The 25,334-nt window shown below is 38.6% G+C and overlaps 1 protein-coding gene across 1 annotated transcript in view; it reads left to right on the top strand.

Annotated features, from left to right (window-relative positions):
* CNTN5 (contactin 5) overlaps positions 1 to 25,334 on the top strand; it is a 550,779-nt gene that overhangs the window by 512,579 nt on the left and 12,866 nt on the right. Inside the window, 3 exon segments of the mRNA XM_032488283.1 lie at positions 4,053 to 4,162; positions 24,518 to 24,704; positions 25,130 to 25,242. Coding sequence (XP_032344174.1) covers positions 4,053 to 4,162; positions 24,518 to 24,704; positions 25,130 to 25,242 — 410 coding nt within the window.

Genomic DNA, 25,334 nt, shown 5'->3' with positions numbered 1-25,334 from the left:
GATGGGGGTTTAGCTGGTTTCTGGCAAGACTTAGAGAGACTAAGTGGGGATTCCAACATCAATACTCTTTTTTATTATTATTATTGAAATATGGTCAGTTTACAATGTTGTGTGAGTGTCTGGTGTCCAGGATAATGGTTCAGTCATACACACACAGACATATGTTCCTTTTCATATTCTTTTTCATTATAGCTTCCTACAAGTTATTGAATGTAGTTCCCTGTGCTGTGCAGTAGAAACATCAATCCTCTTAGGAGAGGTTAGGTGTGGTGGGCAAGGAGAAAGAGTAGTAGCAAAGGGAAAAACACCAGGTGTGTAAACACAGACGTGTGCTCAGAAGCAGAACGGTGTCCAGAAAACAGTGTTCTCACCCCGTGCCCCCTGACCCTGAGGAGCACTCCCATCTCTGCTCCCTGACCTTAGAGAGCAACCTCTGACCTCCTGACCTCTAACCCTAGCCTGTATGCTGGTTACTGACCTCTGGCCCTGAGAAGCACCTCACCCCCCAGCCTCTGACACGTCTAGGACAGAGCATCCCTGGATTCTGTGCCAGGCTGGAAGTATTGCCTGTTCATCGTTCCATCCCAAGCTGACCTCCTCTCCTTGAGCTTCCGCCAGTATCTGCTCCTCTGTCCCCTGGGGTGGGGTGAAGTGAAGTGAGCTTCGTGCCAACAAAGGGGCAGGAGGCTGGGCTGGAAGAACTCTCTCCCGCCATGTGCTCTGACCTGACTATCTTGTTCAAATCCTCCCTCCACCCTCCAGTAGCTGTGTGACTTTGGGGAAGTTTTTTCAGCTATCTGCTCCTCAATTTCCTCATCTGAAAAATGGTAATAATGAAGGGAGGGTTGTTGGGAGGATTAATTAATACATATGAAGAATTTTGAATAAGGCTTAGCACACAGCAAATCCTCAATAAATGGCAGTTCTTATGATTACCTTTGGTTATTCCCCCCTCATCTATTCTGTTTGTTATTTTTTGTCTGTTCATTTTTAATCTTCTTCCATCCATTCACGTATCAATTATTTGGAAGCAACTGGGCAGCAAGAGAATGAACTATATATTTTCCCTGTAAAATCTCTTCTGTGCCCCAAAAACTGACCCTAAGAGATAGAGGATGAGCCAGCTGCTTCCTTGGTGCTGATCTCAAACCAACAGAGAGAGAGCACATGAGACCTCTGTTTATATGTCACCTTTTTCATCTGCAAAATGAAGGCATGGATTTGAAACACTGCAGTTAAGAAATAGAAATGAGTGAAATAGTCCCAGTGTAGACCATAGGGAGTGACAGAGAATCCAGCAAACATCAGAGAATACGCCCAGACTAAAGGGATCAACTGCCAGTTCTCATCTACCAACACCCAAGGATTCAGACTTCGTATGGCCCTTCCCCTCCCCGCCTAAAGAAGCCATAAATCCTTATTTTTACATGAAGTGCTGGAATTAATTTAAAACATTATTGGGGCAAACAAAGTATGACTGAAGACTCATTGACCATCCACGTGTGACCTTTGATCTAAGTGAATTTCTTAAAATCTTTCTGGTTGTGACTTTCCATCATTCGGTTACAGTGGGATGTCCAGACAGAGCAGCTAGTTCCAAACCAAAGCAGACTGTCTATGCCAATCAGTTACTCTTGCCTACAGGCAAACTTTGATCCACGTGAAAATGTTCACTTTACTATCAAGTAAACTAAGTGAGGTTATTTTTTTGCATGCTGAAAATTCCAATTCAGGTCAGCATAGATCTACTTTTGATATAATTTACATCTAGAAGGTGAAACAAAAAATGACTCTTCAGTTTTTGTTTCCTTTACTCTCATTCAATTAGAAACACCAATTATATTTAGCTCCCAAGAGTGCAACTGTGAAATGTCTTGGGTCTGACTCTGGTTTAAAAGTCTTAGAGCTTTTAAATAGAAATCAGGGTGCTGGTTTGAGAAATAATTTTCTGAATATTTTTATTTTTACTTTTTAAATTTCTTTTATTCTATTTAAAAAGTACTTAAACTTGTGTAGCACTACATTGAGAGAGAAATGTCTTTCTCTAGAGGTAAAGAGAGCTAGAAAGACTGTCACCCCCACCACATATTTTGTGCTTCTGAAATTATTTATCCCCCTACAACCTTCTTTGATGAAGCTGTAATTGCCTCAATAATTAAAAAAAAAAGTTGAAAGAAAGCATTTGGCACACAAATCTCAGCAAAGCATTAATTTAGGCAAAACTACTTCCAAATTGCAAATGATACTTTCTTTAAAATAAATCATATCCTAAATCCCAGCAGACTGTACACACCTTAAGAACATCAGCTTTTCCTCTCAGTTACTTGCAAAATCAAGAATTTTAATTCCTATTAAGTAGCAATGAAAAAAATATTTTTGTTGCCAGTCTGCTGATCAGAATTATAGAGCGAAAGAGAAGTTTTTTTTTCCCAGAATTTGGCTTTAAATCAGGTAGATGAAAATGGGATGGGAGAAACCACTAAGCAGAAGGAAAAAATAAAGTGTTTTCAAAAGGTGACAGAACGAGAAATTACAACTTACACCGTGGCAGAAATTAATGTCAGCTTCTGTGTAAGGATTAATGTGAATTTACCAAAGCACTTCAAATTAACACAATTATAGCATATAATTACAATGAAAGTTTTACCAAAAGAATAATCATTGCTTGAAACAAACATGTACCTCTGAAAAAGTCTTCTATGGGCTTCTTCTACAGTAGCAAAGGTAGATGTTTTGGGCTAATATTTTTCAATTAATAATATTCAAAGGCTCCCAGGAAGATATGTGTCTACCTTCCATTAGAAAAGGTGACATTCCAGAAAATGGCTATAATTCCCTCAATATTTCTAAGACTTTAAAAAATGTTATTTAGAATTCTGTCTTAGCCATATGGTTCCCCAAATCTAAAAAAAATGCATATATGTATTTTTTTTTCAGCAGATTCATCTGAACTCTTACCAGGGGTTAGAATCAAAATTCTCTACGATTTTTATGGGGCAGGATTTTTTTTTTTAAACAGACTTTGTACAGACTGGTTGAACTAACGTGCGGCCTTTATTCTGCCATTTCATTTAACGTGTGTTTGCGACACAGTATTTATGATTCAGCAGTGTCAAAGCTAAAAATATTTTGTTCCTCGTGGAGAGTACAACCTCAAATAAAGTGCACCTCTTGATGGATGCCAGTCAGACATGGTGTATTTGGGGGAAAAAAAAAAAACAGTGAGAAAGGTCACTGAGCATAGGAACAAATGAAAAGGTGGTTTTGAGCAGCAGCACCCAGACCTTCGGGGACTTTCCTTTTCAGTCCACACACCTGCCTTAAAAGTCAAGGCATGCCTTTTAAATATCATGACTCATAACGCATTCCTTACACAATCATGGAAATGTAGCTTTGTGGTTGGAACAACAACAAAGGAATCTAATGAAATTTAGATTCTGTTTGTGACTGCACAGGGTAAAAAAAAAATGAAATAAAATAAGCGATATTTTTGAGTGAATAATTTAAGTGCCAAGCTCTGTGCCAAATAATTTATACATATTATTCCAATTAAAACTAACTTTAAAAATCCAGGGACTAAGTACTTTCAATTTGCCTAAATGACAGCTGATGGGACTGGGGCTTAGCAAAAGGTAAAGAAACTCGCCTGAAGGTGAATAATTTTTGGAAAGCAAAAATCAGCCACCACAGTGACAACAACATAGCCACGCCTGGCTCATAGTCCGTTCTTTTGATCGTTATTCTAGAAGGGCAGACAATTTAAGTTAGACAATTTAACTTCTCCAGAAATCCAAGTTAATCCAAGGATAAAGATATTCTTTGCTTGTCTTGCTGGATTTGTTATTGGTCATTGGTAAGGTACTGATGAGACTTGACCCAAGTGAACAAATCCGCAAAATCGTCTTTTTAGCTTGTGTTCTTCATAACCACCACAGCGCTTCATTTCAGAAATGAGGCAGAAAGGAGTAGCACCTGACATATTCAGGTGCAATGCTTTGGCAGATGAAACGTGTTACCATCGTGGTTTATTATTTCCATTTTCCTTCATACAGAACCCACTGCCGCTCCCACAGATGTCAAGGCTACAAGTGTGTCTGTGTCAGAGATCCTTGTTGCATGGAAACATATTAAAGAGAGTCTGGGAAGGCCACAGGGATTTGAGGTATGAAAAGAATTATTGACAATAAGCCTTGTTATTTCTGCTGACACTGTAATCTCCTGAAGAGATGGTTTGGTGACACTTCAGTAGAACTTAGCCCTTTGAAATGTTGCTCGATGGCAAAGAAAACAAGAAATGCACTATGTTACTGACACATGTTATGCTGCTCATTGGCTGGTTTACTTTTCAACACAGTCGTTGCCATAGCACCATGCAAAGATTTTTTAAAATAGAGATGAAATGGACCTTTAGATATAAATCAGGAGCTTACAAGTGGGTATTTACTGGTATCCAGTGCATTGGGGGTTAGAAGTGTTTTTGTGTATTTCTCTCTAATAATTTAAAGTATAAAACAAGTTTTCCTACTGTACTGTTCTTACCTCCTATACTAACTTCTCAAATTTGCTTGGAACTTAGTGATCTGTACTTATTACTCAAATGACTTTTTTATACCTCAAATTTTGCTATTTTTAAACATACTTATAATGGTGAACATGTTACAACAACTCGTTGACTTTGGTACAATCTCTTAGCCTCCACGCGGACTGCAGGACTATGAGCAGTCTGTGAACTCGAATATTGCACAAAAACAGGGTCCCTCCTTCTCATACTCTTGTTTTTGCCTTTGCCAGTCAAGGACAGGATGAGGGAGGGGGTGACTTATCAAATACAAAAAAGAATTAGCGTCCAACCCAAGATCTTAAACTTTTTAATGCTTTCTTTTACTCTGTTTCAATTCCCACTAAGAGAAAAGTCATCTTGATTTTTGAACAATGATCAAGTGTAGGACTTGTATATGAACATAGTTTCTGGGCTGTAAACACATTCCTTTATTTTATTTGAACTTTCAAAATAATGCCTGGGAACCATCTGATTAATATACAGCTAGCATTAGATAAAGATTATTGTGATTAAGAATTTATACAATCTTTCCACGAGTTAAAGCAAAGGTCATTCATAGAAAACCATTACCTATACAACACCATGGATTTTTTCTGCAGTCTTGCTTTAGTTCATTATTTGGTGGTAATTCAATACATATCAACATGATTGCATGTTTGCTTTATTACAAATTTCTTGTCCCTATCCGTGCTGCATGGACCATGTCTGTTCACCGGTGGATCTCAGAACTCGTCGTACTTGGCTCATGACAACTACAATAAATACTCATTGAATGAGTGGGGATCTGTGCTTCCCAGTCAGCCCCTTTGGCTACCCCTGTAGAAGACACTGGGGTAACCAGCCCAGCTCCTCTTCACTGGGTCAGGGTACCATCCCCCAGGGGCTGTGAGTGTTGGCTGTTAATGGTTCTCAGCTTCCCCTCTGGAGAACTGCCTTCCACTAAGGGGCGCTGTCTTACCTGAAAAGTACCTCCTGGACAATCAAGCAACCCAAGGCCAATGGCGGGCTGACAGTGACTGACACTGACCTTGCCTTAAGGAGGAAACAACTTCATGGTACAGTTTACCATCCAGAGCCTTTGTCCTGTACTTCAGGCCAAGACTAGATTACCTGGGACCATGCTCTTGCTCAGTTCCTTCTCCTCCCCCTCCTCCCTTCCTCATAGATTTACCTGCACGCATTTTCACAATAAATCCCATCATTCCAGTCCGTGTCTCAAGCTCCACTTTGAAGGAGCCCAGCTTAAAACAACTACACCTGTATAGATCCACCTAGATGGTTGAATCAGAACATCTGGTGTGTATACTTTTAGAAAACCGTGAGGTGCATCCTGGTGTACAGAAGAGTGAGGATCCAGGCTTCTCCGTCTCCACGTGATGCTCCTCTCACACAGCCAGTCATGTTCAACCTTTTTCCTCCCTGATCTAACAGCATGACATTCATATTCCCGCCATGATTCACCTGTAATGACAGCTTTCTGTGAGGTCCTAGAGAGATCACGTGAGATTTAGATTTGTACACAATTCTTCTCTTCCTAAATATAAGTCATCATCATTCATTCAACAAATATTTATAGGAGGCCTGCTAAGTACCAGACACTGAGCTAGGTGCTAGGGATAAAACAGTGAGCAAAAGGAAGTCCCTGTCATAGTAGGAAAGGCAAACAGTAAATAAGCCAACAAATAAACGTGTGATGTAATTTTGACTGAATGATAAATGCTGTGCAGAAAAACAGAACTGCACAAGAAGGTAAACTGACGGTCTGCTGTTTATAGAGTTTGAGGGGTCACCCCTTCTGAGACTGTGATATTTAACATGACCAAATGAGAGAAGGACAGAGGCAGAGAGAACAGCAAACTCAAGGGCTTTGACGTAAGAGTGTGCTGGCCTTGTTCAAGGATGGGAGTGATTTTGGTGAGACAGCAAGGAACAACAGGGGGAGTGGTAACAAGATGATGGAAAAATCACCGAGCCAAAAACCAGGTTATATGGGGTTGTGTGAACCACAAAAAGGGGGTTTGGGTTTTATCCTAAGTATAAGGGAAAACCATTAAAGGATTATGAACAGAGAGTCAAGTCACAAACTAGCATATTTTAAAAGTGTCTCTTGGTCTAGAGGGTGAAGAATAGACTCTAGAGAGGACCTGAGGAGGAGCAGTGGAGAGACAGTCCTTCCAACCTCGGGGACAATGAGGTTGCTTTCAACCAGAAAGTAGCAGTGGAATTGACACAAAGTGGACCTTTTAAGACAGAGTTGGAGCAGAAGCGTGACAGCATGTGACTATGAATTAGATGTGGACTATGGAAAAAGAGAGGATTCAAAGGTAATCCCAGAGCTTCCTGACCCAAGAAACTGGCTGACTGACAAATCATTCACCTACAATAAGGAACTCATGGAGAAGAACACGTTTTAGAGGAAAAAAAATCAAAGATTCTGGTTTAGATGTGTTAAATTTTATGAGCCCTTTTATTTCCAAAAAGAGTTGTCAAGTGAGTCTTGTTTTAAGGGAAAGGTTAGAGATAGAGCTATAACTCTGAGGAGTCATCAGTGTATAAACGGTTTCTATGCATGTGCTGGCTGAGATCACTGAGTGTTGGTAAAGACGTCTGAGAATTGAGCCCGACGGCACCTCACCACTTGGTACTCAAGAAAGGAAGAGGATGTGGCCAAAGAAACTGCAGAAGATGCTGAAGAAGTTCAGAAGTCAAGAGAAGAGTTTTAAGATGGAGTGTTCTACTGAGTCAAATAAATGCTGCTAGAAACTCAGAAAAACGAGACCTGAGATTGCCCAATGAATCTGACAACACAGAAGCCCTGCTGACCACGGTGAGAAGGGTTCCACTGAAGGCTGGTGATCAAGGTTTGAGTAAAGGTAGATTTATTTAGAGAGATACGTACTGCGTAGAGTGTAGGCTGTTTCAAAAGGCAAGAGAAAGGCCACGAAGTGTGGAGGTTGGATGCTCAGGTTAAAGCAAAAGAAGATACACACTCCATAGACAGAGTGTGGGCCATCTCCAAAGAGGAGGGAGTGAGGGAGACAGCCTTGAGGCCATGGTGTTGCCAGTTTTTATGGGCTGGGTAGCTTCCCGCCTACAAGTGGGAGGACCATTCCAGCTACCCTGGGGAAGGGGCTGGGATTCCCAGGAATTGGGCCACCGCCCACTCTTTGACCTTTTGTGGTCAGCCTTGGGACTGTCATGGCGCCTGTGGGCATGTTACTTATCATGCTAATATGTTACAGTGAGCATATTGTAGCTTAAGGTCTGCTAGAAGTCAAACCTCCCACCATCTTAATCCTCAAGGCCAACTGGGAGTTGAATCTTCCACCATTTTGGTGTTTATTGCTGTCATTCCTTGAATGGCTGTGCCCTGCCCCTTTCCCTCCTGTCTCATTTCCCCCCTCAGAGATTTTACTCCCGTAATCTTATGGGGGTGCAAGGTTTGCCTAGAGATCAAGATCACTCAAGAGTGACACTTGAAAGTGTCAGAGCACAAAGTTTTTGCTAAAGCTACTTCATTCAAAATGACAAATTATCACAAGCAAAAATGGAGTATCCTTAAGGATATAAGTTAACAGGGATTAATCAAATTCTGTAGCAATCATCATAATGACTGCATTTTTTTAATTAAAATAAATCAACACAAAATTTGACAACTATTTTTACACATAGAAACAACACAGAATCCATGGGCACAGTAACACATATACTATTTTTAGTGCATTATAGATTGTGGTTTTAAAAAAGATGGCATCTTGTTACCAAAAAAAAAAAAAAAATCAGTATCTTGTTAACAGAAAAGTCAAATGTATGCTTTCTTATAATCAGAAAATAATTAAAACTTTATATAATTCAGTGACCAAATATGATTTTAACTTATTTTAAGTAAAATATAGTCAGCAAAGACAATTTTTAATTTATACTATCTCATAATTATTGTATAGTTGCATACAGGTTTTAAAAAAATGTGATAGAAGTAAAATTTATCAGCGTCACTCTCACCCTCTCTTTTTTGCACTGTCCCTTTAAGAAAAGCCCTGCCTCTGCCCTTCACCTTACCCACCTCGGAACTTCCTGCAATCCTTGTCTCATTTTTCCTTTAGTGAAAGATCTCCCCAACTACATATTTATAAAATGTCATAACTCCCTAAAGCTTAATATTTCATCTCATCACCATCTCTCTCCTCCATTCTATCCCAACATAGTTGTATTTACCTATAGTGGAATTCTGAGCATGGTGACAAACATTTTTTTGTCACTGAAGCCAATGAGACTGGTTTTGAATTTTATGTACTGATCACACCAGTCCTACGAGTCATTTTTCTAGCCATAAGTGCAGCTTTACCTGCATTGTTGAAAGTAGTTAGTTACTATAAAAGCACTAATGGTGTGCCATTTTGAAAATAGAGGAGACAGTGTTTTTGGCCACGTTTCTTGTTTTTCCTGAATTGAAGTGTGTGAAAAAGATAGAAAAGGTCCTGCTCTTATGAATACTGCATCCTAAGGGGAGAAAATAAATAGATAAATAAATAACATAAGTAAATAAATAGATACATATTAAGTGAGAAAAATAAACTTAGATAACAATATATATAAAAGTGCAAAAGGAGAGCAGACCTGGTTCATTTAAGGGATAGAAGGAATTAGAGCAACAAGACCTTGCTGAGCAGTGGTGTGAGTGGAATTTAAAGGAGTCAGAGAGTGAGGTGGGCAGACACAAGATTATACAGGGACACAGAGATTACGAGAAGAGTTTGTATTTTATTTCAAATGCAATGGAAAGCCATTGGGGTAATTTTAGGAGGAGATTGACAATGTCTGATTTACATTTAAAAAAAAAAATCACTCTGGTTGCTCTTCTGTGCAGAATGAAAGGGGATGAGGAGAAAGGTCAGGAGTAGAAGTTAGGAGGTTATTGCAATAATCTATGCAAGAAATGCTGATAATTTAGACTAAGTTCACAACAATGGAGTAGGAGAAAAGTGGACGTATTTTAGAGGCAGATCTGGCAGGATTTGCTGACTGATCAGATGTGGGGGTAACAAAAATGATGATTCCTACATCAGGAGCTTGGTCAAATGGATGAATAGTGATGTTTACCTAAATGATAATAATAATAATAATAATAATACAGGTGATATTTAAAGCCATTCTACTACAGGTAAGCACTTAAGGACAAATTTACAGAAGCTAGAAGAGGAAAGGAGAGGCTCAGAGGAGGAACGAAGGGGGAGATAAACTGTGTCCAGGCACACTCAGCATTTAGAAGTTTAGCTGAAGAACAGGAATCAGCAAGGAGAGTAGAAAGAAGAAAGTTTGGCGGGAAAACCAGATATGAGAGGTATCAAAGAAACTAAAAGAGTGAATCAAAAAGATGAAAAAGGTCAGCTGTGTTTAAACCTGCTAAGAGAGCAAGTGAGATCAAAGCAGAAAATTGTCTGTTGGGTTTAGAGACCACTGGGGATCTTCAGGAAATTTTCATGATAAAATAAGTGATAAGTATCCCTTGTGTTACCAATTTAGCTACTGCAGGTTGTAGACATCAAACACCCTTAAGAATGCTACTGCTATCTAAATAATGATTAGTGGCAACAATCTGGGAAGAGAGAACTCAATTCAGAACTCTCAGACCAGCAACACCTTTATTATCTGTTGTGGAGTCATCTAAACCCCTTGCCAGGATACCAAGGTGTTCTGACATACGTTAGAATCATAACTCTCCAATGCTGTTATCAGAAACAATGAGTCAGACTCAACATCTGAAGATGTTTTTGCACCAGGCAATGATTAGAAGAGCATCTAGCCACTGCAGACAAGTACTTCAGCCTCAGACAAAAGCAGTTAAAAAGAAGTCAGGATGAGACTTTTGTATGGGACACTTCCCTTAATACACCAGGAATAGTAGAGGAGGTAAATGAGAAAGAAGAAATCATTTCTGAAGCCATGTGCACACGTCGATTTCCTTCTGGGCGATAGCTCCTGTCAAATACATACTCAGCTGCCATTTTGATATTGACGCACTGCGTCCCTAGAATTCATGGCGCGGTATTAAACTCTGATAACACCTCAGTGCACTCTCCCTGATAAATAATCAAACTGGAGCCTGTGCATGGTTCACCTGACTCTGCAACTTTTGTATTTTCTCTTCCTCTAATCTTGGGAGGCTACCCTCAAGCAAGGGTCGTTTAGAGGGAGATGGACAGCAGCAAGCAAACCAAGTCCTTCAGGCTCTTACCGCCTCACCTGACCTCCACCCCCTTCCACGCCCCCGTCACTGCGCTCTCCTTGCTCTGTCCCCACGCTGCTCCTGTACTGACTCCCAGCTCTGACTGTGGCCTGGACGGGCAGTCAAATTCGGGTCTTGTTTGTGCCTGATCTGATTTTCTGTGTGTTTCATCGGAATCTCATTTACCATGTGTTATTCATTCATTTACTCATCCACATGGTATTTACAGAGCCTGCTACGCTCTGGTGCAGTGTGTGGGCAAAACAGTGTGTGAAACAGACAGAGTCCCTCCTGATGAAGTCCACAGTCCAGCAAAGGAGACTGTTTTCCAGTCTCTTCCTTTGGTTTTTTAGGTTTTGGTAGGTCCTGGTAGCTCCTTTTGGTTGATGTCTTGGTCTTGACCTTCTTTTTCCCCTGATGTAGCCAGACCAATGGGGCAGCAGTGAGGATCTCAGGAGGAGGCATTCCCTGATACCATCTGTCAGTTATCTACTTACAATTGGCATTTTTGTCCTTTACAAGGAAGCCTCCATCACATCCTAATTGGTTTAAGAATTAATAAACATTTTGACTTAAACTATGTTCATCTGCAATTAACTTAGTACTTTCAAATATACTAATCAATTCAAATCAAGCTAATTTTTGTTATTAAATGGACTTAGTGTTCTTTCTAATAGAATGGTCAAGGCAATCGATATGGTCGAAATAGTTATGGATAAAGTCAGAATGATGAAAGCTCCTAGCCCTCCAGAAAATAAAATGACTTTATAGTAAGGGGCTTCGGGGCATTTTAGTAATATCATTCCTTTTAATTTCTAAGTGGGTCCACCCATGGGTGTTTCTAAATGTCACAATTAGGCTGGATTTGAACTCTGCTATGAAAAGAAAGAAGGTGTTCTTTTCAACAAGCTTTTAAGACTGCCTTCTACAACTCTAATACTACCTCCCAAGAATGACCATCTGAGGAAATAAAGAATATGAAATCACAAACATAAACACTAATCAAACTAATTGTATTTTATGAATATCTGAACAAATTTTGTTGACATTCTCTAAAAGCTATGCATTTGAGAATTTTGATTTATCTACATGGATTAGCTTGAGATTTCATGGCTACAGAAACTATATGTAGAAAGCATTGAGATTGAGATATGTGAAATTTCTAGCTTATGACATGCAGCATGATTGAAAATTGGAAATGAGCTATATTTATTGAACGATTTTGATTCATGAATTACCATGACTGCCCCATCTGGCTTGCCATCCCTGTCATTGGCCCATGCAAGTAAATTATTAGATTCAGCTTTGAATTTATGAACCCACCAGCATTAAATGCCCTATGAATGGTAATTCCTGAATCTGAGAGCAGAGCCTCTCAAGCTTTTCTGAGAAAGCCAGGATTTTTATGTGCATAAAAAATCAGATCAGCTGCCAGTCCAGCAAGAAGGAAGACTAAAAGATAGGGCCAAACTCTATCATCTTCTCTATGATTTTTCCCAAATTGGGAGGAATGGCAAAGGTAATTGTGTGATCACGGAATGTTGATTAATTTCTGTTATTCCTTCACTCAAGTATTTATTAAAATCACCCAATGTGCTAGGCAGTGGAAATGCGAAAATTAATAGATCTGGTCCCTGCTCTCAAAAAGATCACAATCTACCATTGAGGGATATTGATGGGAAATTTAAGTAAACCAAAGGGAGAGAGGAAGACAGGGGAACAATCCAATTCTTGTGTCCGTCATCACCCAGGATTCCTCACCATCCTGATCCTCTGAAGAAACGCTAGTGAGAATAAACCCATGCGAGTGCCCTCCAAGGGCGTGAGCACACGCTTCTGTCCCCAAATGTCCCCAGTTTTCCTACATAAAATAATAAATCAATTATAAACTTTTTACTTACTACACAAAATAGAAAGGAATTTTTTAGTCTTATTTTAATATTATGTTGTATATTCTGCTTGTGAAAACAAAATCCCCCATGATTGTCAAGTTCATGGTGTTTGTATTTGCTGTGGCCTCTTTGTTAGAGTATTGTTAACTGTGTTTTTTTGAATGGCTGGGTTGTATTTTTATAGCCGGGGGACAAGTACACAGTGTCCCAGTTCTAACTCCTAACTTTTTCATGCTTATTATTAAGAAGAACAAAAGACAGAATAACTTGTCCAATTTTACAATTCTCAGTAAAAGACACCGCTAGAGATTCCGTTTTCCTGGGCTATGCTTGAGACTTGCATGCATTTATTTTGGAACTTCCAGAGGATATGTAACTCAGAAGTTCATTTCAGACATGTCACTAAAGCCATTTCCACTTATTGATTGCACTAAAAAGACACCAATTGTGCTTCGCGCTATAAAAGAAGTTGTAGTGGGGATTTCTTAAGGGAAGAAGGAAAGAGATTGTTGTTGCTTTTTATTTTATGAGCTGACTCTAATCATCAGAGCAGGAGGCCAAAAAATAAATAAATAAAGGTCCTTACTGCTGTCTGACAATAATTCATACTGGGCAGATTGCATTTAATTTGTACAGCAGGGGGTGGGAGGGTATATACGCGAGTGGGAAATGGAATTTCAATATAAATTAAAGGGGGAAGAGAAGCCGAAATGAAACCAGTCACCAAAAGGCTAAAACAAAGGCTGTTTTATTTTCCATATGGTGTGTGGGTAGCAGCTGTTTTACAGATTTTCTGGCTTTTTATTATGACTATATAAAAATAAGTATATAAAAAACTAAACAGTGGGAAAAAATTACTCCTGCCCTTCCTTTTCTGAAATTCTGCGGACTCTGAAAAAAATCAAATAGCTTTCATGTCTCTATCATTAGATTTGCATCTTGGGTTATTTTCATAAACCGGGAGGCTAACTAAAGCTATTTATGTTTTTCAAAACTCAGCAGATCAAAAGGAAATGGAAGAAATAGCAGTTCAGTTGCTTAACTTGTTTCTTCCCCTGTCCTCCTGGAAGGCAACCCTGTCAAGTTATTTTAGAAAGTAATGGATAACTCAGTTTATATTGTGTTTCGGTTTCATTTGCTTCTAGACACATTGCTTCGTGGAGAAAATTTTCCAAATTTTCTTCTACTAAAACTTTTAGAAACCATTTTATTTTCAGGAATATTAAAATATATACCTGGATGTGTTGTTTTATCCACAGAAAGAACCAAAAGGGTATGGAAGATCTCTTTTATTATATTCAGAAAGAAGTATTTCCTATTTTTTCACTCCTTAATACAAATGTGAATTTACTGTCTGGCCTCTAAAGAGAGTTTGTTTCTCATTCCTACCCCCAGCCCTCCTGAGCTCATCATATGTCCATCCACAGTCTCACTCTCTATTGCATAACACACCTTTGTACACATACAGCATCCATGCAAAAAATAAAATAGCAAATGTAGACATCAACCTATCTAATTTTAGAAAAACCTGGAACATTTTTGTTGACATTCTCTTGGAATGACTCATACGAGAATTACCAAATTGCAACAAAATCTTCCTTTTGGGGGCTTGATTTGTATCTCAAGCATCTGACAACATACTTGTGGCATAGAGGTCTTAAGTCAATGAGTGTTGAACAGATAGATACAGACATGGGCTACCTTATGATACTAAGAAGTGGAGAAATAGTATAAAGTGTTTGAACACACCCCAGAAGGAAGCTTTGCAAAAGACCTACTTTCGTTATAAAGATGCCAATGACTAATTGACTAATTGTTGATTATAAAATGGCTGAGACTTTATTTTCAAAAGACAAGACTTAAAAAAAAAATCTGCATACAGAAAAGTGCACAAACCATAAATATACAGCTCAGTGAATCCCCAGGAAGCGAACATACTTGTGGAACCACAATCCAGGTCATGAAACAAAACATTATTAAAAACGAGAGACTCATCTTGTGTCTCCTGCAGTCACTATCCATATTTACACCCTACCCTCCCCCCCAAAAAAACAGTATCCTGACTTCTGATTGGCTTCACTAATTTTTGGAATCACATGGAGCTTTTTAACCTTGTATTTTTCACTCAACATCATTATATTGGTGAGATTCTTCCATAGTGTTACATGCTTTCTCCTAAACTCTTTATAAATATCCCACAATTTTATTTATCATCCTTTCATTGATGAACATTAGGGTTGTTTTACAGTTTGGGTCTGTTATGAAGAGAGCTGGCTATACAGAACAATTTTGGCAGAATTATCCACTTGCAATATTAGGTCTCCTAATCCATGATCATTGCACATCCCTCTTCTTTTTAGGTCTTCTTTGATCTTTGTCCAGGCTGGTCTTGAAAATCTTTTCTTAAATTTATCTCTATTTTTTTTTTATTCTAATATAACTGCAATCTTTGACTTTTATTTGTATTTTTTCTTTAACTTTGCATTGTGAAATATTTAAATGTGTGAAATATACAGAAGAGTATAGTAAATTTCTATTCAACACTTGCCTTCAACAGTTATGAATTAATGAGTAATCTGTTTTATTTATAACTCCACTTAATCAATCTTAGTATTATTTTGAAGCAAACCTCAGCCATTATATCATTTCACTCAACATATTTCATTATAAATCTCTAAAATATATGCTTTTTTAAAAATTGCCACTTTCCTGCATCCTCAAGGCATGCAGGTTGGACAATGCACTCAGTTTAAAAAACAGGAAACTCAAAAATCCTACCCAATGCAGCCCTTTTAAGGGTACATTTCTCTTGGTCACTGCCTACATTTTTACCAGATCCCCCAGTGTTTCTCCCTGGGCAAGAATAGTTTATCATTTAGCAAAGAATCTGGAAAGGTTTTACTGGGATTTTGGGTCTTGTGACTTCTGCAGTTCTCTTACTTTGTGAATTTCCTTCTTAGGTTTCCAACTGTTCTTTCTTGCACTAAACTCCGTGTTTGCTACCCCAGCCTCCTGGCACCATGGTAGTATTTTCCAACAAAACCCCCACAAACGTACCTGTCACAGTTTTGGCTTGTCCAGAGTAAACTCCTCTCCAGCTTCTCTCTGCTTTTGGATACTTGCAAGGATTTTTTTTTTTTTTTAATTCTCATCATAGGCAGGATTTGCATGACCCCGTCAGAAAGCCACCATTTCTATCGTTGTCTTTTTAATAACTGTGAGATCTGAGGCATTATTTTCTTTCCATGAATAATCTGTATGTTTTCTCCCTCTCCAGCTCTCTCTTTGATTACTCTTGCTCAAAAAAAATTCACAAAATTTAGGTCTTTTCAAAGCATTAACTTTGGCTCTATTCCAGTATTTTGTTTTTCAATTCATTAAGAACTCTCATCTTTATTATGCCCTTCTTTCTAGTTTGTTTGGATTTAAAATATACTGTTCTTTTTCAAACTCCTTAAGATGGGTGTACCACTGATTTTCAGCTTTTTGTCTCTTCTAGTATACACATTTAAAACTCTCCATCTCCCAAACTCTGCATTCCTATCCCCTTATATAGGGTAAACCATATAACATGCTTAAGTACATAATAATTTTTAAAAATTGATATTCTTCTACCTAAAAGGATTAACTTTCATATTAAAACTTGTATTCTTTCATTTCACTGGTATGTATTAAGAGACTATTATGTTTACAGCTCATCTAACGAAACATATTGAAGTACATTAGTTATAACAGAATACTTCCAGAATTTTTTTTCTATTCAATGTGCTGTATTTTAAAACATCTGAGTAAATAAAATGAAGAAGGGAAGGGAACTAACATTTGTAAAAGACCTGCACTGAACTACATGTATTAAGAAGAAATTCAGTTACATTTATAGCCAATTTTTTCTGTATATTTTTAGATAGTAGTGACAGTTTAGAAGAAAAACAAATACAATGTATTCAATAAATTATATCCATTATTATGCTCCTGCTGCATTTTAAATGTCCTCAGCTCATATCCTCTAATCACTGTTGAACTGCTTCATAAATATTCAAAAGTTTAACTAAGCATTGTTTATTTATCTTATTTGATTCATTAAATTGCATCCTTTATAGTAAGATTACCTCTGGGCACAAAGCAGCTAATATGCACGCAGTCTAACAATACTGACTGCCAGCGTGTCTCAGAGTATTGATTGTGAATAGACAATTTAATAACTATACCTAGTGTGACTGCTCCGGAGATTAGGAAACTGGAGATCAGCTCAACTGAAACAAGCAGAGACTCTTCCTGACCGAAACGAATTCATCATCCATGCGGAGTGTGCTCCCTAGAAATAGGATTTTGAACTCTCAATAACAGCCCATAGCTGAACTTAGGTGTTACATAAGAGGAATATAAAAAGTGATTTAAGCGTTATTAGGGAAAAGGATCACAGTGTTTCAAAATTTCTAGTGAAGAATCACTAGAGAAAGCAGGCTACTCGTGGAGTGTCTGCCTTCCAGCCCTCAGTTTACATTAGTCTCAACTTGTGAATTTAAGAATGGCAATTAATTGAATAGAAACATATAAAAACCAACTTTTCTTAACTTGCCTTAAAGTAACAACGAAACCACGAGCAAAGAGAGGATCCTTTTTGCAGTCACAATGAGGGGTATGAAATAAAAGTTTTGGTGGTATTTTTGAAAGTTTTCTTTCCTTTCATCTTTGCGCAGTGACCTATCTTCAAAATCCCATTTTCTGGGTTCAAGCAAACAAGGAAATAGCCTCTGGCCTCTTTCTCTTTTATCTTTTTCTTCGATGAAACAAACTGCAGTCACGAACATGAAGTTTTGTCTTTCACCTCAGGTGTAGGAAGATGTTTTTGTGTTGCTTGGAGAATTTGAGTGGAAGCTTGTCCTGACACCATATAATTTTGTTCCACCTCACAGCATCAGCCACCAGTCTGGGAGATATGGTCTAGGGCTGGAGGTCTCCCCACCTGAATAGACCTTCCATTCCTTTTTAGAAACACCATTAAAAATCCATTAGGTAAATTCCAAGGATGATTAAGCAGAAAAAAAAATTTTTTTAAGGAAATAAGTGAAAAAAAAAGTTTTTGAAATAAGGAAACAAATGATAAGGTTCAGTATGAATTCCTTCTTCTGTAAGATATTTTCTTGTAAATCAGAAGAAAAATTTTAAACAGATGGTTCTAGATATCCATGAGAAAAAAGAGAATATTTCTTCTATATATATTTAAAGAGCCATCCAGGACACAAAGAGAATGCAACAAAATCAAAACCAAAGTCACTAAAATATAATATTCATTAAGAACAATAAAATCCAAATTGGATAATACTAAACATTTGAGCCAGTGCCTTAGAGTATAAACTTGACACATAATCCCAAAATGCAAAGTAAATGAAATTTTATTATAAAGTGAGCAAGAAGATGGCAGACACGAAGGACAAAAGAGATTTGGTCCATAAACAATAGATTTTTGTCAAGAAGACAAAATACATGGTGCAAAGTCAACCATGACAACAGCAACAGCAGAAAATTCCAAAGGAAACAATAATCCAAAAACAAAGTAACTGAAAAACATCCCTGCCTTAAACTAGAGAACTCCCACAGAGTTTCAGGAACCGTTAAAGTCTTGACAACTCCTTCTTTGTCACACTTACAGTTAATCTATCACCAAAGTCCGCTGGTTTTATCATCTAAATATTTCTTGACTCCATACCCATCTCCGTGTCCAGGGCAGTAACCCCAATCCAGGCTTCTCCTCATTTCCTGGCTAGACTCAGGCATCACCTCCTAATGGCTCTCCTGTTACAACTCTAGCCCGTTTCCAATCTGTCTTCATACTGCAATCCATTTATTCACTAAGACATACCATACTTTGCCCTCTGATGCCAACATAAAGCAAACAATTAAACAGATTAATTAGGATAGTTTCACATGGTGATAATTACAAGCAATAATAATATGAATAAACTCAGAATAATATAAAAGAGAGTGACTAAGGGAAGGATGGTTTCTTTAAGGAAGTGGCCAAAGGACGCTTCTGAGTTTAGCTGAAACTTGGATGAAAAGGAGATAGCCATTTGGAGAAAGAGTTGTAAAAAGAGCTTCCGAGCAGAAGGCACCAAAAAGTTCAAAGGCTCTAAACAGGGAGTGCAACTGAATGTTTGAGACCAGTTTTGCTGGCAGGTGGTCAACAAAGTGAGGAGAGAGGTAAGGTGAGGTTGGCGGAGTACCCGTATTGGGTAGGACCTTGTAAACCATGATGAGGAGTTTGGCAGTTATTCTAAATGCAGTATGGAGAGTTTTTTGGCAAAGGAGTGACCTAATTTATATACTTCAGAAAAGAAAAAAAAAAAACTTTTTTCTGCTGTGTGTATCTTTTCAAAACACAAATTTGATGTCACACACATATCTCACTCTCATCCCTGCTGAAAAATCCTTGAATGTGTGGGAATTTCTCCTAACTCCTTAACTCAGCCAACCACAGGATCAGGCTCCGTCCTTTGCCTCTAGGATCAAACTGAGCCACACTCACCCTCAACTTCCACGTGAGCCTAACTGGACTTTTTCCATGTCCACATGCTCTCCGTTCACCTCTCCACACGGCACATACTACTCCTCTGCCTTCTCTTTGCCTGCCTCCCACTCCTCCTTCCAACAAAGCTCAACTGCCTGTCTTGGTGAGGGCTTCCCCGACCAGCCTCTCTCCGCTGGGTCTTATCAGCACATGGTAGACCTCTAGCAATAGGTAGCTTGTCAGAACTACAATTTTACATTTGGTTATTCATTCAATAGCTATCTTGGCTGTTATGTTTTTCAATTAATAACCTTTTTTTTTTTAAGAGCAGTTTGGAATCCACAGCAATATTGAGCAGACAATAGGGTTCCCACACACCCACTGTCCCCACACACTTACCCACCTCCTCCGCCACCCACATCCTCCACCAGCATGCTGCGTTTGTTATAATCGATAAACCTACCATCAAGAGTGTTGTACAGAATAGTTTTACTGCCCTAAAACTCCTCTGTGTTCTATGTATGCTATGTCTTTTTTGACTCACTATTAGTCCTCAGTTGCCTGGAGGAACAGTACTTGGTAAATAATACATATTCAAAAAAATTTTCTGAATGAATAGTTAAATTAATAATTTTTAGGAACTCAGAGTCTGGTAAAATATTTACACTTCAATGTGCATTTTGATTATTAAAAAAATCCTGCCCTTACCAGAAGAAAGAATAAGTTACTTTCAATGGTGCAACAATCGAACTTCTATTTTGCAACATTCAGTAACAGCAGAAAACAGAGCTGTGTTTATTAAATTCAGGGAGCACAATATTGAATGAGCTGATCACTGAGTGCAATTTACAATATAAAAATAAGTGAATACAGGAGCTAAGAGTTATATTTTTTTTAATGTAACAGGTAACAAGAATCAGATAGGAGAAGATAAACTACTAGGAAGAATTCTTCAATGATTTTATGTACCACTGAATGAAGATTGAGAAGTAGGGGAAAGTTCACCACTCATCCAGTAACCGTTGACTGCCTATGGCAGCCAATCATGGGTTTTAGATCCTGTAACTTCACATAAGGGAATTGGATTGTGTGTGACGTGACTGTCTTAGAGTCATCACATCAGAAATACATGATCTTCATAGTTAAAATTACCAATCTCCTAGAAAATCAACTTTGGAAAAAAATGGGTCATCTACTAAGAAGAGCCATCATGTAGATTTAGGTTCAAATCTACACTCTTACAGGTATTGACTCACTCAGAATTCATGCTTCCTGCCTGCCACTAATAATATCACTCATTATACTTTTAAATAGAAATAATTTCGAGGAACAAAGTCCGAAAATCAAAACAATACAAAGGACAGAAAAAAAGGAAAGTAGCAGAGTTACAAATAACAAAAAATCAGAAACATTAAAACATCAAGAAACAGAATCATTTGAGTCCATCCATCATCCTGAGTGACAATAGGGGAGCTGTCTAAAAATGATTCATAAGAGCTAGGTAAGTGGTATTTTTCCTGTTTTATAAACAAGGGTATAGAGCTTCAGTGGTTAGGTAACTTGCTCCAGTATATGCAGCTTACAGATATCAAAAATAAGATTAAAATATTGGCCTTCTGGATCCAAAACCATGATGCACCTAGAGCTTGCAACAGTATGCTGTGTCTCTTAGATTTATACAATTTTGTTGGAAATGAAAATTAGTAAAAACTTTTTGAAAACCAATGTGGCATTTTTGTGTCAAAAAGCATAAAAATTTTAATAATTGTGGACACCACAATCTCCTGTCTGGGATTCTATTCTGGAGAATTAATCCAGCGTATGGAAAACAATACGCATGAACATATTCAAGGTAACATTTTAATTAAAAAAGTGAAAGTTGGAAGCTACCCAAATGTTCCACAATAATATTTAGTACACAAAGCACCTGATAGACTGTTACTGTTAAAACTGGGAATATGCTTATATGTAATTATAATGTTAGAGGGAAAAATTAGCACATAAAATTACAGGGACATAATTATATTAAATATATATAATAAGAAATGCAGGAAGGAATAGACACACACACAAAATCCCAATTGTGTGAAGATGACAAAGTAGCTGGTCATCTACGCTTTCAGTTTCAGATATTTGTATCTTTTAAAATGTTTTTAACCTCATTTCAAGCGATCTCATATAGGGTTCAAAGTTTATGGGTTGATGAAATCTATCATCAAGATAGAATGGAATCATGGGAAAATAAATTGAACGAAGAGAAAATTTCGACTTTAAAAGGTGTTACCGCCATTCTAAGTTAAGAATCACTAATTAAGCACAATGTTAAACTCCAAATATTTTTTTCTGTTTTTCTGCTTTACCCTCTTCCCCATAAAAGAAGAAAATAAATAAGTATTATTTCGCTGTGAAAATAGTTAACTCCTGTTCTTTTTTTTTTTTTTTAACATGCTAGAAAGAGAAAAAAAGGTGTGGATTTTTTAAATTTCCCACTAGGTTTAGCTGGTGTGGCTAAAATCTGTATTTTCTCACAATCGGTTACTTAGGAAACATTTTCTTTTACTTGGGGTGTTTACTTTTGTGGTGATTAATCAGAAAATTAAACATTCAATATTTAGAAGTGCAGAATTTGTATTGAAATCTGTATTTGCATCAAACTTTGTTGAACTTAATCACATTCAACTCCTTCAAATATATATTTAATTAACTTAAAATAACCTCACCAATTAAAGGAAATTGAAACATAATTGGCAATCAGACATATCACTGGAAAGGAAAGATAACATGTTTGTTCATCCAACAATGTCTCAGCCAATTTTGTAGTCTGAAAATAACTTAGATTTCTTCAGTTAAAAATACACTCAGAGCACAGACAAGATAAGTTAGTTCTCGGAATTGAGAATAATGGGGCGTACATAATATAAAAGGCAGAGTGAGAGGACTTTAGCTCAGTCAAACAAGTTTCTGAAGTTCAGTCACTCCGCTGCATGCCAGTTCAAATCTGTGAAGAGACAGGGAAGAGAAATAAGAATTTGATTATCTCATTAACCTTTAAAATATATATATATATATATATATTATATATATATATATATATACACACACACACACACACACACACATTAGAGATCAGTGTAGGTGTATCAGGCAGGGTGTACTAAAGTACTAAATTACTAAATTAGAACTAAATTGCTCTAACTAGTTTAAGTAAGAAGTGTTTTATTATAGATATTAATGGTTTACAAAATTATTGAGTTAACAGATGCCAAGGTGATCTTTTAAGAATGACTCTTAAAGCAAACCACAGGACCAAGCCACAGAGGAAGACACTGATGTCCTCTAAAAAAAAGGAAGTCTCCCACCGCATCCCACACTCCACTGTGTGGGCTGGAAGCTGCCATGATCAGGATGGTGCCACGTTCAGGAAGCTTCTGTGATCTGGAGGCCCTGTGCTACAGCTTCCAGTTTCAGAATCACCCCCGTGCTTGCTGTAAATCCCTTGCACCGACAAAATGGTCATCTTGTGCCTTGCTTCTTGACTCCTATGAAGCTAATGGTTAGACAGTGAGAAGTTCATTAATGCCACGGTCACGGGCTGGACAGGGGAGAAAAAATAATAACCCCATTGCTCTGCTTGTAGGCAAAAAAAGCAGAATCGGTGGGCGTTCAACTTCTATCTCATTTTTACTTTCAAATATCAGGCATGTGACTCTGCCCATATTCAGAGCTCCAAGTACAAGGGGGTCTTGGAAATATGGTTTCATCTTTCCATCTTCTTCAGTACAGGAGGACGCACTAGGATGAGGGTGAAATGGACGCTGAACACTAATGTACCATATCCCTTCAGTTACTTCCATTCATGCACATCCTTCTCCCCATTCAACAGCTGCCTGAAAGCAACAATTAGCAATGACAGTGCTCCCTACTGACACTGCACAGATGTCTCTTACACAGATGAAAATGTCATCACCGTCTCAGAGCCAAGGGACGGTCCATCAGGCGGTCTGTCCATCTGAGAGTGAAGGTTTATTCCTCAGCTAATGAATGACATTAGAAAGTTGCCTACCCACAACACACTCTTTATACAATATCAGAAGAAAGGAAGGGGCCCAAATTATTTAATATTTATACACAAAACAGTACAAGGAAGAAAATATGGCCATTACTGTCTTCATTTCATAAGGCTGCAGTTACAATTTGCAATTTCCTTCCTCTTTGACCCATTTCTTATTCCCTTTGCCTTTGGCCAGCATCTAGGCCGGTAGAGACCTTTTAATATGGTGTGGTGATGACTCAAATGTGTTTTTCTGAGAGATTAGAATCTGTAACAACTTATTATGGCCCCAAGGAAATGGTCCTTCTAGACATGTTACAGAGTATCTCCAGTTCCAAACAAAGTCCTCGCTGCCCGAAGTCTGCAGTGTCAACCTTAGCTGAAAAAGAATCTGGAAAAGGTGATGTTTGGCTTTCTCGCCTATAGAGCAGACAAAGCCCTTGAAGGGGAGTGAAATGGTTGCGTGACCCACTTATTCACCACAGTAACTAACTGGAGAAAGAAGAATGACTCTTTAATGACTCTCCCCACCGTAAATCAGTAGGGGGAAAAACGACTCTTTGATGTCTTTATGCGTGGTTAACTTCTAGGTGTCTGGACAGGGTTAAGCTTTAGGTGCCTAGAGATAATGACTGAATCTCATAAAGGGATCAAGTTTGGTTTGAGGCCAGCCACCAAGAGCGCATCACCAGGAAAGGTCGTCTCGATGCATGAACTGTGCTTTGACAAAGAGCTGTGCCTTTCTGTCTCCCCTCTAACCTAGCAATGCTATGTCTCCGCATTTCAACCACTCCAAATGATCGTGAGTGTTCTTGATACCACCTCTTCTCGATTAAACCCATCCAGCTGCGTGATTCACCTTCACGGGGGCCCAGGAGGAAATACTGCTCTTGCCCCTTTCTCAAATAATTCATTAAAAGCGCCATAGCTTTGAATGGGAAATGGTTCTGATGACCTAAGAGAGAAGGGCACTCCTTCCATTTCTTTGGCTGATTCTTCCTTAAGGTTCTTGTAGCTACCAGGCTGCAAGGTGGCCCTTCTCCTGCTCTCGCTGAGTCCTGCTGAGGTGCTGCGGTGCACACAGACCATTCGCGCAGTGGCTGAGACCGTAATTTTGGGCCTCATCAGTAAGACCTGCTAATTGGATGATGCAGGAGGAGTGATTTTCCCAGGGAGGGGTTTGAGAAACATCCAAAAGAGGGGCAAAAATGTTCCAGCAATCATAAGCACAAGGGAAGCTTCAAAATTAATCTGTCCTGCGATAATTTGTTGACAGATCGGTTATCGGAAAGACATGGAACAAGAAGATGCAGCGGAGACCGTCAAAACTAGGGGGAACGAGTCGTCCGTCATCCTGACGGGATTGGAAGGAAACACGTTGTACCACCTCACAGTGAGGGCTTATAACGGAGCTGGATATGGGCCGCCCAGCAGCGAAGTGAGTGCAACCACCAAGAAATCCCGTAAGTGACCTGGGCTTTTTGTTTGTTTCAGACAAAAGGGAAACATCTTTTAAGATCTCTGAAAGCCACACGAGGTACATAAAAAGCGGCATAGGAGAGGAGTTCTGATGCACAGGCCTGCTTCAGGTGCTTAGATCTGAATTCCAAAACTGGCTCAGAAAATTTTGCATTCACGGTAGATAAAGGCTATCTTCCTGTGAAACGGGCTAAGCGATTTTGACATAGAAGGGAGATAAAAGGCTTCAGGTTCAAAAGCTCAGCAGAGTAGCTGTTAAAACGACTCTCCTGGAGCAAAACCCTCCTTGTCTGACTGTACCTGGAAGGGAAACACTTAACATGAGGGAAGCCGGAAATGCCCACGAGGATTTAAGTGAACGAGTGTATTTAAGACTCCTTGTCCACTCACAGTGGCTTTTGTTTTGCAGCCCCTAGCCAAGCCCCTAACAACCTCAGGTGGGAGCAGCAAGGCTCTCAGCTTGCTCTGGGCTGGGAACCCGTCAGACCACTAGCCAACGAGTCTGAAGTCATGGGCTACAAGGTCAGTGTGTCTTCACTCTCTTGGGTAGATGCTGATCCCGAGCATTGTTACTGCGAGGCTGTTCAATTAAAAAGACGTAAAGAGACCTGTTC

The sequence above is a fragment of the Camelus ferus genome, chromosome 10, assembly GCF_009834535.1.
Source record: "Camelus ferus isolate YT-003-E chromosome 10, BCGSAC_Cfer_1.0, whole genome shotgun sequence".
In the NCBI taxonomy this organism is placed as follows: domain Eukaryota; kingdom Metazoa; phylum Chordata; class Mammalia; order Artiodactyla; family Camelidae; genus Camelus; species Camelus ferus.
This window is presented reverse-complemented; position numbering and strand designations above follow the sequence as displayed.